Raw genomic sequence first — 13,141 nt, forward strand, 5'->3', positions numbered from 1 at the left:
AACGTTAAACGTTGGGGGAGACCAGCTACAAGGCAAGAAAGAAGATTGATCATGATATAGACTTAATTTTTAGATAATTGAAACTATGAAGCATCAAGATGAACTATGAACAATGAAAAACGCATGGACCCATATTTGCCGTTCCAACCAAGAACCAAACTCCAATAAGACATTAGAACATTTATGCGGAGGCAGCAGCAGCAGCGGCAGCAGCAATGTTCTGCATACCAATGGTAGGCTGGACACCCACGCGCTCCTTAGCCAAAAGGTCAACCAACAAGGGGTTGGGGCGGCTGTCACGGGTGGGGTACAAGCCAGCTTGGTTGGCCTTGTACTTCAGCACACTGTCCAAGTAGATGTCGAAGAGGTAAGAAGAGTCCAGAGGACCTCCCTTAGCCTCAGGGTGGAACTGGGTGCTGAAGATGGGGCGAGACTTGTGGATCATGCCCTCGTTGCTCTGGTCGTTCAGGTTAACGAAGTAAGGCTTCCAGTCGGAGGAAAGACTGTCAGCATCGACGGCGTAACCGTGGTTCTGGCTGGTGATGTGGCAACGACCGGTGCTCAAGTCAAGAGCCGGGATGTTGTGAGCACGGTTTCCGTACTTGAGCTTGATGGTGCGGGCACCGGAAGCCAAAGCCAACAGCTGGTGACCCAGGCAGATACCGAAGATGGGGACCTGGGAGGTCTCCATCAGGCGCTTCAAGTGGTAGACAGTGTCCTGGCAGTGAGTGGGGTCACCGGGACCGTTGGAGATGAAGACACCGTCGAAGTGGTGGGCAACCTTGTGGATGGGGAAGTCGAAGGGGAAGACAGTGACACTGGAGCCACGGCCAACCAGGCTTCGCAGAATGTTCTCCTTCACACCACAATCGATGACAGCCACGTGGGAGGTGGGGTCAGCAGCGCTCACATGGAAGGGCTGCTTGGTGCTGACCTGACGGACCAAGTGGATCTGCTCGGGATCGGTGAAGGCCTCGTCCTCGTTGGCATCGTACTCCTCACCAACAGTGATGCGAGCCAGGGAGGAACCCTGCTCACGGAGGTAGGTGACAATGGCACGAGTGTCGACACCGGAGATGGCGGGGACACCCTCACGGGCACACCACTCACCAAGACTCTCGACAGCAGTCCAGTGGCTGTACTGCTCAGCGACATCGGCGACGACGACACCGGCAGCCTGCAGGTTGGGGGACTCGAAGTACTTCAGGAGTCCGTTGCTGTCCTTCTCAGCCGAGGGAACACCGTAGTTGCCAATCAAAGGCTGGGTGAAGACCAAGATCTGGCCGCGGTAGGAAGGATCGGTAAGGGACTCGGGGTAGCCAACGAGGGAGGTAGTGAAGACGGCCTCGCCGGAGATGTTGGAGCGAGCACCGAAAGACTTGCCAGTGAACATGGGACCGTCACGGATGGTGAAGGTAGCAGGCTCCATAGCAGCACGCTGACGGACAGTAGCCATGTAGCGGGCCTGGGCAGGGCTCTTCAGGGTAGTGAAGGCCGCAGCCCGGGTGGGCATGGCCTTGAAGATGTTCATGAACATTTTGAGATGAATGTATGGAATGCGATAAGATTTATTTGATCAATTGAACACGAAGGTCAATTCAGTTAATGGAAGACTTCCAAAGGTGATCTAAAAAGGCAGGAAGGGTTAGCCTGGAATACCAATGGCAAGAACAAAGCGGATTGTTTGGGGAATTCGAGGGGAACATACCCGAGATATAGTCCTGGGAGGTGAAAGTTGAGGGTGCCAAACACATAAGCGCGACTCTAGGTGTAGCAGTCAAATGAAAAGGAGGGAAAATAAATTTCCTTAGTGAGACATGAGTATCGAATGCTTAAAGTGGAGGTTTCTTTGTAGGGAACTGGGGAAAAGGAAAGAAGAGAAGGAAGCCGGAAGAGGTTTTTCGTTGAGTCAGTGCGGGCACGTGCCACCGCGCCGGGTGGCCAATCACAGGGTCGGGCCGACATCGGCTCTTGATGACTGCAGACTTGACTGGTGACTGGTTGCGTTTTCCGCCTTATCAGTTCCTGATAATAAGGTAATAAACGTGTCTCATTACACCGCTAATTAATAGCAAATCGCAGCCAAGCTATTTCCAAGGTTAAGCATCCATTACGGTCTAGATACGGAGTATTTTACAAGGGTCTACTGAATTTACATCAATTTTGCAGTACAAAAACCACATCTGGTGGTTTTACAGGCGGCACCGGGGAACACAAATAACGTGACTCCGGACTCGGATGGAAATTATATCCATACAACAAAACCACATCCATAGAACAGCAAAGAAGAAAAATTACGACAGGATGGGGAGGGGAAAGCTTCAAAAAAAAAAGTGGAATTCGACACACCGTCATGATCGTCTCTTATTAGCCAATCCTAACCCAATTCGATGTCGCCCTTGCCAATCGGCCTCCACTCTTCCAGCCACACTCGGACCAAACATGTTGACCGCTAAAAAGCCAAAACCCGCAATATTTCAATTTACCAGTAATGACCAGAAATGTTCAAGTGGATGCTACTTCTTACTACACACTTCATATGCGGCCCGGTCCCGAAGGTCAATTGGAAACATTAAAAGCATTCATGTTCGAATTGATGAACTTTCTCAGGCTTGCAGGATCTTTTGACGCCCTTCAGACCAGCTAAGTGGGGTCTTTGGTCGAAGGAGTCGGTGTAAAATTGCAAATGTGGCTATTTCCATTGCATTATTTGTTCGCCTAATCAATTGATGGGAGGGAAATCGATATCTATCTCGTAATAGTCCCCGCTCCAGTGCTAGCAAGAAAGTACTGATCTTGGGAGAGAAGAACACGATATTAGTATTATGTATTAGTATTATTATTGATTTGAAGAGATAGAAGGAGTTTTAAAAGTCACATATGAGCTTGTTTGTACACAAATCCTGTTGGATTGACCTCGGGAGTACCTATGCATCCATAGCTTCAAACTAGTCGTGCAAAAGTACCTGAATGAACACATGCCCAGGTGCTTAATATCCAATCGTGAAGTACATGTGCAAGACCTCAAAACGGGGCAAAAAGAAAGTACTGATGGCAAATTGGTATAAAAAAGATCAATTCGTACCTTAAAAAGGCCCATAATATTCCGAATACATCAATTGATGATAATATGAAATCCCTACCTATTGGTATCAATACAAGCATAAATAAGAATAAATTGACAAAAGCACCGCACCCCTTAAATCCCCATCTCAGGTAACGGCCATGGCACATCAGTCATAAGAAACTGATCCAGATCAAAATTCTGCAAACTGGGCATATCAATGACCAAATCCCCCAACCAAGACAGCTCGACATCCGAAACAGGTGCTGTCGAAATAGGTCCAACCCCCTGCTGCACCACCACCTCCTCTTCTTGACGAGAATCCTTCCTCTCCAATCCACTGCCCTCAACTAACTCATCTTGGCCCCTACTAACATCCTGCTGTGCAACCACCGCCGCAGCCGCAGAATTAGCTCTCAGCACATCCGCCAATGCGCGGGTATCATCTTCCTTCCGTCGCTGATGCATCGCGACAAGTAAATAAGCCGTCGAGTATGCCTCGCGCATAACCTCCGTGTCATAGACCGTACCCACTTCCCTAAGCGTCTGCATCGCATCTGGCAGCAGTGCCAGCGCGGCACGGTTATCGATGGCCAGAAGCGTGCAGACGACTTGAAATGGAACGTTGGCGACCTGGTGCCACGGACAAGTGGAGGCTACTACTTCGCGCGCGGCACGGAGACCGCGGCTTGCGAGAGCGAGAACACGGTCTAGGCGGGTTGAGAGCGGAGCGTGGGCGTTCAAAGCGCGGACGCGGCGGTAAATACAGAGCATTAGGTTGCATTGGACCAGGATTAGGGAGGGTTCTGTGTAGACGATGTCCAGGACGGATGCTAGGGCTGTTTCCAGATCGGGGAGGTCCTGCGGGGCGGAGGTGGTTGGGTCGAGGCTTTCAGAGAGCGGGAGGAGGTGGAGGAGATCTGCGCGATTTGGAGGCTGTGGAGCGCTCTGGGTTGTTGCGCCGTGGAGGACGACGCGGGAGCGGCCCAGGTCAAATGAGATCCAGGTGTTTAGGTGGCGGGCCATGCCGAAGAGACGACGGCGGGTATCTGGGGTATTGGGTGTTTCGGAGTTGTTGTTTCGCGATTGGGTTGTTTGGGATGGGGGTCTTGGGAGTAGACTTGTCGAGACCGAGTCTGTTGATTCGAGGTGCAGACCTGCTGCCTCGATCAAGTGCATCAATGTACAGCTCGCCATCCAGCCGGCGTGCGGCGAGGCCGTCATGCGCAGGTATGCTGTACGAAGAACCCATCCGGCTATAATATCGATAGAGGGGGTTTCTGCACCCAGGACACTTTTCTGTAGAATCCTATGGGCTTCATCGACAGACCGAGTCTCGGAGCCGACTACATCAAGACGTGAGAAGAGGTATCCAAAAGCTGCGACGCCATGTAAGACGGCATCGTATGGTTGTTCTGGTATATCGCGTTGGTTTTCCTCATAACGCTGTGTAATGCGCGAGAAAAGATATTCACGATCTAGAAACGAATAGCAAGGATCAACCTTTTCGAAATAGATCGTGGCTAGTTTGCGCATCTCTGCCGGATTGAGAAGATATGTGATGGGGGTGGGCGGTTTCGGCGTCAACAACGACGGCGGCGAAGACGACGACATCGTCGCCATGGCATTGACATCGTCCACAGAAAACCGAGACGCCTTTCGCCTCTCGCCCACATTCCATCCAAACAGATGCAATCTTGGCGCACGCGCCGGGTCAATACGCAAGCCAAGTTTGCGAACAAACGCGGCGCCAGAATTCACCTCGAGGGACTGCGACTGCGACTGCGACTGCGACTGCGACTGCGACTGCGACTGCGACTGCGACTGCGACTGCGACTGCGACTGCGACTGCGACTGCGACTGCGACTGCGACTGCGACTGCGACTGCGACTGCGACTGCGACTGCGACTGCGACTGCGACTGCGACTGCGACTGCGACTGCGACTGCGACTGCGACTGCGACTGCGACTGCGACTGCGACTGCGACTGCGACTGGAGATGGGGATGGTGGCCTACAGCCCAAGAGTCCCCAACACGATTGAATGCACCAGGAGACGCCGCACTGCCTGCAGTGCTGACGGTCGGGACTGGAATTGGATACGCCAGTCCATCTGGTGGTGGCTGTGATTCATCCAGCGAGGGCAGAGTCGCGCGATACGCGCTAGTGGATCTGCGCTTCTTGCGCGGGGCCGAGCTGTACTGGCAGTTTACACTGGACTGAACGCATGTTGCGCAGGGCTGCTCGCCTGAGCATTTGCGTTTGCGCGATTGACATGATAGACACGCGGCGCGAGAGCGCTTGCGGGGTTTGGAGTCGGCCATTATTGTGGATGGAGAGGCTAGACTCTGGAGTAGAGCAATTGGATTTGCGGGCGTGGACGGGATTGGTTGGTGGTACAGGTACGCTGTGCCAATGACAGGCCGGGGCCGCCCGCATATGATTTGTGTACCAAATTAATCATCAATAGCTACCCCGGATAACTAATAGATTGCAATTTAGAGTAATAATTATCAATTGGGCTATATCATGCTTGATCTCGATTAGCCTTACATATGACAAGCGTCTACCCCGTAGATAGTGGAGGTCGGAGATCCCCGGCGATATCCGGCCAGATACCCGCCGCGCTTGGCTCAAATTGCTATCTACAATTCTTACGGAGTATAGGAGTAGATTTGAAGTCATTTTCCATGATTTGTGTTTCTATATGTAAAAGGCAAGCGATAGATGTAGTTCCCAAACGCCACTATCAATGCATGTGATGGGACGAGATGATCCCAATCCGTAAAAAGTAAGAATAATAGGAAAAAGTTACACAAGATACTCTATTCCTTCTTATCGTGTTCATCATCAGGTTGTTCCAGCCCACCATTGGAACTAAGGCCAGATGACCAAGCCACTCGTACCAGTCGCCAGACAACCCACAAGAAACCGAGTGAAATGACCACACATGTCGTCAGCTCGATGTTGCGAGACTGGAAAAGACCCGTTCCTTCTTTGAGGCGAAGAACCGGGACATCCAACTCCTCTGTGAGGCGATTGGACTGGGGGTGGAACTGGTAGAAGAGTGTACGAGGAGCAAAGAGGCTATCATAGCCAAGATGCTTGCGATCAAATGGATTGATACCCATGGTAGCCTCTTCATCTTCTGCACTGCAAGCCCAGAATACGACTGGCCAAGGCACATGTGCAGTTTGATACCCCGATTCAGAGGGAGGGAGGTATCGAAGATGAAGGGGGATGGTAGCTGTCCAATTGGGTGATTGTGTGGCATCATTAGGATCCTGATCGATGGGAGTAGCCAATTCAAACAGCCAGGTTGAGCCCCAGCCTTTGATCACCCAATCTGGAGCCTCCAAATCTGTTTCACCCGCATGCGTGCGAAGGCCCGCCAAGTTGTGAGATTGGAGGAAGAGTGAGTCAGTCGTTCCAAGTTGATATTGGTCTCCAAATACAGAAGACGGAAGGGCCAGGTACGTGTACAAGGCACATGTTGTGTCGTCGGGAGCCGGTGGCAGGCCTAACGAGGAGCGCGGGATGGAAATGGACATTGTCGGATGGAGACCAGTCGGCTCTGCGAATGAGACTGCGTAGCTAGCAGATTTTGGGAGAGCGTGATGCCTTGAAGGGAACGAAAACATTGTAGGTTCTTCGTCGAAAGTCAGCTGTACTGTTTCTGTAGCCACCAAGCGTGAAATAGTCATCGGGTTCAGCGCATACTCAATGTCTTGTCTTCTCCCACAACTGCCAACAGTCCTCCCATCTTGATTTCATCCGCATCAATTCCCTTCTCTGCCCCCAACAGACCAAATTCAACTTGGTCTGCATCTGAACTAGGCTGGTGTATATCTTCTACCCAGCCTCCATTTGGAGCACTATTCCAGACCCCTGAGAGAATCAATGTGTTCGAGGCGGTATCAAAGTCCAGGTCGACCAAATCGGCCGCCAGCAGCGAATCGACGCGGTACAAGCATTCCACCGCGCCAGCACAGGTAGTATCCTTGAGGAATTTGACCAGCGACTTCAATGATGGCAGCTTTGTATGGTATTGGAGAGAGGTCGCGGTACCAAACTCAGTGGCTCGGAGAGGCGGGGCAATGAAAGAGTCCTATTTTGTCATCGCATTAGACCAATCCAGTGGAAAAAGTTATGGCTTGGGGTTTCAAGCCATAGCCAATGCAACAAATTATTTGTTAGGTCAATTTACCTCTGGGGATGTACAATCCACTCCATATTGATCGCCTTCATTTACTCCAAACACAGTACGGAGCACCGAGCATAGCGCGACCCTAATTGTCCCGAATAAGTCAGCAAACCCCTTGCACAAAAAGCTTCATATACCATTATTTACTACTCACGACGACTGATCTGTAGCTAGGGGAGTATAGTGCACATGCAGGCCAGGCGGGACTCTGCTGGCAAAGGGCTCGACCGCATCGAAGGACCGCTCAGTAGCCCAACGGAGGTGTAGCTCTTGGGATCTGTGGCAGACAGCGCGCAGCTATGAGAACGTCCAAAATAAATTAGCCCGCGTAACTCAGAGACAACATTGAATGTTGGACTCTTTCGTACCTCTTCAGGGAGGTCATTCAGATCGAAAGTAATGCGGTCTTCGCGGGCGGCATCCAGACCGCGGATCGTGACAGTTTTCGAGGACAGGGTAACCTGGTCCGGTGCGAATGGTGCGTCGGGGCGCTGGATATAGGTGACCCGTCGCTTCATGGTGGATTCGCTGGTGTTATGGAGGTAGACAGTAAATAGAGCGGGAGTTGACTTGCGGCGGAGCTTGGAAGGTGCTTTCTCCGCATTTCCCGATTGGGTTTAGGGTCATTTTCTTATCTATGTCATAAGACTCATTACTTACTAGTATGGTACAATGATGAGCACTTTGGTCAAATAAAGATGGAAATGGATTATTATCAATTGATTGAAAGACATTGAGGTATCGCTAAACTCCTAAAACTATAAAACAGGCGTGTAAGATCAGTATCTTAATTGAACATGGAATCATTGTTGTCGTAAAGCCCGGCCAAATCACGTAACGCTCACACTAAACGCCAGATATGTATGCTAAATAAGAGTCGAAATCAAGATGAGAAAGTGAGATCAGAGATTGAGATCAGAGAACATCACTCAGAACTGTTTTTTGTTCGGCTGTCAAGCTGGTGGGGAACTTGATGTTGATTCGTACGACAAGATCACCACGGTCGGTGGGCTTCCGGGAAAGCACCATGCCCAAGCCAGGGAATCGTTCCTCGTGACCAGGTTGTGTTGGGCCGGGCTTCTTAATACGAATGGATTTGCCGTCGATAGTTCGTACAATGCGCTCCCAGCCAGTTAAGGCTTCCTTAAGTGTGAGAGTCACGTCAGTGATAAGGTCATCACCGACACGTCTGAAATCGGGGTGAGGTCGCTGTGAACTTTGTTAGCACATATACGTATTTAATTAAAAGTAGGTAAATAGGAGATATCACATACCTCTTTGACGATAAGGTGCACATCCTGTCGACCGCCTTCTTCCTGGTCCCCAACATTCTTGTACTTGAGCTTTGAACCAGCACGCAAACCAGGTTTAATAGTCGCTTCAAGTGTGACTTCATCGACAGTGCGTCTTCCGCTGGCATCAAAGGCCTTGCTCTTGGTCTTAACCTGCTTTTTAGTCCCCTTGAAAATTTCTTCCAAGGTGAGTAGCAAGTCCGTTTCAACCACAGTAGGTTCAGGCGATGGGGCACGACGTGGCTTTTGTGAAAAGCCGCTTGCACTGGGACGTGAACGCGGCATTCCTCCGCCCATGCCACCCATACCATTCAACATTGAAAAGATATCATCATCAAAGCCGCCAGCACCGCCGGCACCAGCACCGCCGGCCTTGGCGAAATCACTGAAAATGTCGTCTGCGTTGCGGAATCGGAAACCTCCACTGCCACCAGGGCCGGTGGAGAAGTGGAATGAGCGGCTTCCGCCCCCAGAGGGCATGCCGCCAAAGTCGAAGCCACTAGGCATACCGCCGGGGCCTGCACCGCCAGCTGCACCGCCGCCAGGCGTAGGAGGTGGGCCACCGCGGAGAAGGTATTCGAGGCCATACTGGTCATAGACCTTGCGCTTTTCGGGATCAGAGAGGACTTCGTATGCTTGGGAGACCTCTATTAAGAAGCAAAAAAGATTATGTTAGTTCTCGTGATGTTAAAATTTGGCAGTTGACTACCTAACTGTAAGGTGGGGGGGAAAGCGGGGTTATGAGGCTGGAAGTAACACGAACCTTTGAATTTCTCAGATGCCTGAGGATTGTTCTTGTTCTTGTCGGGATGATACTTCAAGGCTGCCTTACGGTAGGCCTTCTTGATCTCATCTTGAGTTGCAGTGGGGCTGATGCTCAAAGCATCATACAGCTTGTTTTCAGCTACCATTGTGTGGGTTGGAATTGAGTTTTTAAGGTAAGACCGAAATCGAAAGCCGAAATGCACAGGTTGAATGAAGCTTTAATAAAGTCCGAAATCAAGCCTGACAGAAGTCTTCTTTTCCGGCAAAAAGATGGTGTGGTTCTCGAATGACGTCGAAGGTTCGGGGAGAAACAACGGGGTCTAGGAATGGGGTAAGACGGTTGAGCGAAAATTAGAGAATTGGAGTTTAAGAAAAAGAAGAGAAAAAAAGAGGAAGAGAAAAGGGCGATAGAGCAAAAATAACAACAAGGTGTTCAAAATGTATCTTTGAAAGAGAAACCGGACTCTGTTACAGTAAGTACTGTGCTTGAGTGCTTGAGTGCGGAGTGAGTGACGCGTGACGTCATTGGGATCGAAGCTTCGAGAAGCTTCCATGCAGCCTTTTTTTTTTGTGCTTAGTACTTCTGAAAGAAGTCTTTCATTATGATACTAGTATCTCTTTGTTTAATCAGTTTGGTGTTCAACCAGGCTACCAGTTGACCTTTGGATGGTAGTATATACATTCATAGTGCATAGCATCATCCGTGACTTCACGATGTGGGGCTAGTCGTGAAGTCATTAGCGTATCTGTGTGAACCGAATTCTTTAAATTTGTATACCAACGGCGGCCAAAAAACCTTTAAATAAAAAATCCCATATCTGCTTAAGTATATAGGAAATTCTTCCAAAGACAAGTTACATGATGAATACATTAGACCCGAAATATCTAAGAGCCTTGATATCTAAAATTGGGTACGCAACAAACATTTGAAGATAGCAACATTTGAATACATCATCGGACTATCTATCTCACTCTCTATACCCGCAGTGGGATAAATTTATTCGGACGTTGTACCCACAACAACATAGTCTTTGATGACCGCCGTATTGTTGCGCACACTGGCGATCTGATCATCAGTGCAAGTCGCCTCCAGAGACAAGATGTAGCACACTGGACCAGGACTTTCGGGAACCTCATTCTTGATATGCCAAGTGGACGAAGGGCCCTCGGTAGAGTAAGAATCATTACGAGCAGTGTCAATCTTACCAGTCGCCAGGTCACGATTGAAAAGGGCTCGGTGGAAGAGTTCGTACGCAGTCTCAGGCTGGTAAGCAGGCACCTCATGACCAGCCTGATAAACTCGGGCAAAAGAGAAGTTCCCATGTTGACGGACCTGTCCTCCAATATAAGTGGAGTTGGTCCGAATAGGCGCATATCCAGCCTCACGGAAAGAAGATGCCTTGGTGTAATCGATGCCCAAACTCACATCTTCGCCGCCAATCCAATCACAGGCATAGTCGCGGTCTCCGTAGATGAGTGATACCTTGATACCAGAATCTAGGACATAGGCGAGATCATTGAGGTAGCCATGCACGTCACCACGAGGATAATCCCCGGTCGCGTCAAAACCTTCATAGACGCTATCAATAGACTCGGTATAGTTGATAGGTACCCCCAAGGCCTTTTGTACCCAATGCTGGCTCAAGAATCCAAAATAATATTGCGGTGGGAATGGATCGGGGTTTTTGTGAGTAATATCGTAGTAGCCTCGGTCGGCAAAGGTAGTGTAAGGACCCTCCACGTTATTTCTGCAGATGCTAGATGCATTTTGGCACGCTTGATTCACGGTTTCGTTGTTGCCGTACATCTGTGGATCGCTTTCTGCTGCAAGGGTCCGGCATTGTACGATGAGGTCCTTACATCCCCCAGGACGGCTCCATGCCTGCATGGCCTGGTCGTACACGGTCTGATTGATAGTTTCGATCCCATACGTATTGTTATACGCCATCACCGGGTACGTCGGCGCCTGCACAAGGAGATCGACACAGCCATTTATAATTCCCAATGTATCCAAGTGGATATAATGAGATTCCGCTGGGGAAGTGATCGAACCATTCTTGATCTTCTCATTTTGTTCTTGGAAGAACGCAGTGAAAGAGGGGCCATAACGACCACCATAAGACTCGGTCCAGATGCTGACGCGATCGTCGCGTGGCTTGTACTCCGGAAACTCGGAGAACCAGGTTTGCGCCAAGTGCCACAGGGACCGGGCCGCATTTTCTGTGCTATTAGCCGCCGATGTTCTCTTTTGGCTGGTAGTCGTGCCGACATAGAAAGTATTATTTTGCTCTGGAACGCCATGTGTCCACTCCGACACGTCCCAAGCGGATGCGACCTGGTCGAAAGTGCCGTTGGTGGGGATATCGTAACTGAAACCAACCTGATTGGGCTGGTCGATGTACAGCATATTTACGTAGTTATTCCAAGACCAGGGATTGAGTTCGGTCGAATTGGAATCTGCATTGACGCGGCAGGGACCATTCTCCTGCATGAGACCGATCATGGACGAGCTGCCGGGCCCGCCATTCATCCAGATGGACAACGGGGCGTTTCTTGCATCATGACGCGATTCGAAAAACCAGAAGAATGTGTTGATGGAATAATTCTGATCAACATGTTCGTCGTTCAGAGTCCCTGGAGGCAGGTGAATATAGCCGGAGTACGATTTAACGCCTGGGGTGGTTTCACAGATTCCCGGCTGTGCAATGTTAGCCAAACTGTCCCTAACTTTGCTTTTATACCTAATTGACCGAACCAAGCTTATTTACCTGTTTATAAGATATCTTCACGCCTTCTTCGTGCTTTGAATTCACGACAGTCAGTCCCTCGGGTTGTGATGGAAAGTACTGGGCTGTTGTGACGCCTGCTAGACAAGCGGCCGCCAGCAACTTCATGGGAACAGTCATGGATATATGGAAACACTAAGTGATAATGACGAAATGGAAAAGCACAAAGCCCGGGGAGAGGTGCTTTATATCACAATCTCGGCCCTCGGGGGAACGGTGGAGCAAGAACGATCGGCGGGTCGGATGTAACGCGATAAGAGAAATGTTGATTGTCCCTTATCAAGTTCAATCAGGTACCCATTTCCCCAGCCAATCCCATTCTGTCCGGACAACGCCATTGATAGCCTAAAATATCCAATATTGAACGCACAGTAAGAGAGCGCCATAAAATCCAGCTCAGTTCTCTCGAATATCTCTTGAATGTAATGCCACCCCACGTTGAGATCCATACTATAATACGTGTCTACGTACATCTCGTGCAAATGTCAACTAAAAAGAACCATCTAAAACAGATCTCAATCTTCATTCTAGAGTGTACTTATAAAGCCATGCTAATCCAAACATTTGAAAGCAAGCAGTTGAAACCACCCTTGGAAGTCAACTGGAAGTCCTAGCAAACCAAGCATCCTAATCGCACCAAAGTCTCATCTTCGTAGTCCCTCCATGAACGCCTTCAGCTTGACTAGTTCTTGTAATAAGTCTCAAAAGCAAACAAGTAACGCATCCGAATTTGATCCTTGGAGGGGACGTGGGTTTCCCTAGCATATTGGGGTAAATAGGCTGCAGAATACCTGCTCCCTGGGAAAACATTCATCTTCATGACTCCCTTAAGATCCCTATGGATACTCCCTGCATCGCACCACCCTTGCTCTTTCTTTAGACTTTGTTTAGGCCCGGAAATATCTGTCCCAACTTCGCAGAGAAGCATGAAGGATAGACCATTATGCGGTAAGCCCAATCTCATATGGCAGTAAAGGGTCGAGTACCCTGCAAGTTCAGAGAAAAAGATTGGTGGGTTTCTTTGTAACCCCC

At 49.7% G+C, this 13,141-nt stretch overlaps 5 protein-coding genes across 5 annotated transcripts; all 5 read right to left on the minus strand.

Annotated features, from left to right (window-relative positions):
* Positions 1–181: 181 nt before the first annotated feature.
* On the minus strand, positions 182–1,537 carry cpa1 (carbamoyl-phosphate synthase (glutamine-hydrolyzing) CPA1; the record flags this gene model as incomplete). Its single annotated transcript, XM_057168960.1, has 1 exon — positions 182–1,537. The coding sequence occupies one exon, from the start codon at positions 1,535–1,537 to the stop codon at positions 182–184; it is 1,356 nt and encodes a 451-aa protein (XP_057017666.1).
* Positions 1,538–3,199: 1,662 nt separating this feature from the next.
* On the minus strand, positions 3,200–5,386 carry N7466_009572 (putative C6 transcription factor; the record flags this gene model as incomplete). The annotated part of the gene is made up of 1 exon (XM_057168961.1): positions 3,200–5,386. The coding sequence occupies one exon, from the start codon at positions 5,384–5,386 to the stop codon at positions 3,200–3,202; it is 2,187 nt and encodes a 728-aa protein (XP_057017667.1).
* Positions 5,387–5,887: 501 nt separating this feature from the next.
* N7466_009573 (uncharacterized protein) lies at positions 5,888–7,784 on the minus strand (the record flags this gene model as incomplete). The annotated part of the gene is made up of 5 exons (XM_057168962.1): positions 5,888–6,738; positions 6,783–7,170; positions 7,270–7,351; positions 7,421–7,563; positions 7,635–7,784. 5 exons carry the CDS (start codon positions 7,782–7,784, stop codon positions 5,888–5,890), a joined length of 1,614 nt encoding a protein of 537 aa, XP_057017668.1.
* A 397-nt stretch (positions 7,785–8,181) lies between these two features.
* N7466_009574 (putative DnaJ domain protein Psi) lies at positions 8,182–9,469 on the minus strand (the record flags this gene model as incomplete). The annotated part of the gene is made up of 3 exons (XM_057168963.1): positions 8,182–8,475; positions 8,541–9,205; positions 9,322–9,469. The coding sequence occupies 3 exons, from the start codon at positions 9,467–9,469 to the stop codon at positions 8,182–8,184; spliced, it is 1,107 nt and encodes a 368-aa protein (XP_057017669.1).
* Positions 9,470–10,320: 851 nt separating this feature from the next.
* Positions 10,321–12,217, minus strand: cp1 (putative carboxypeptidase S1; the record flags this gene model as incomplete). The annotated part of the gene is made up of 2 exons (XM_057168964.1): positions 10,321–12,021; positions 12,092–12,217. The coding sequence occupies 2 exons, from the start codon at positions 12,215–12,217 to the stop codon at positions 10,321–10,323; spliced, it is 1,827 nt and encodes a 608-aa protein (XP_057017670.1).
* Between the last annotated feature and the right edge of the window lie 924 nt (positions 12,218–13,141).

Source organism: Penicillium verhagenii (assembly GCF_028828195.1).
Source record: "Penicillium verhagenii strain IBT 33310 chromosome Unknown utg000009l_segment0_segment0, whole genome shotgun sequence".
In the NCBI taxonomy this organism is placed as follows: domain Eukaryota; kingdom Fungi; phylum Ascomycota; class Eurotiomycetes; order Eurotiales; family Aspergillaceae; genus Penicillium; species Penicillium verhagenii.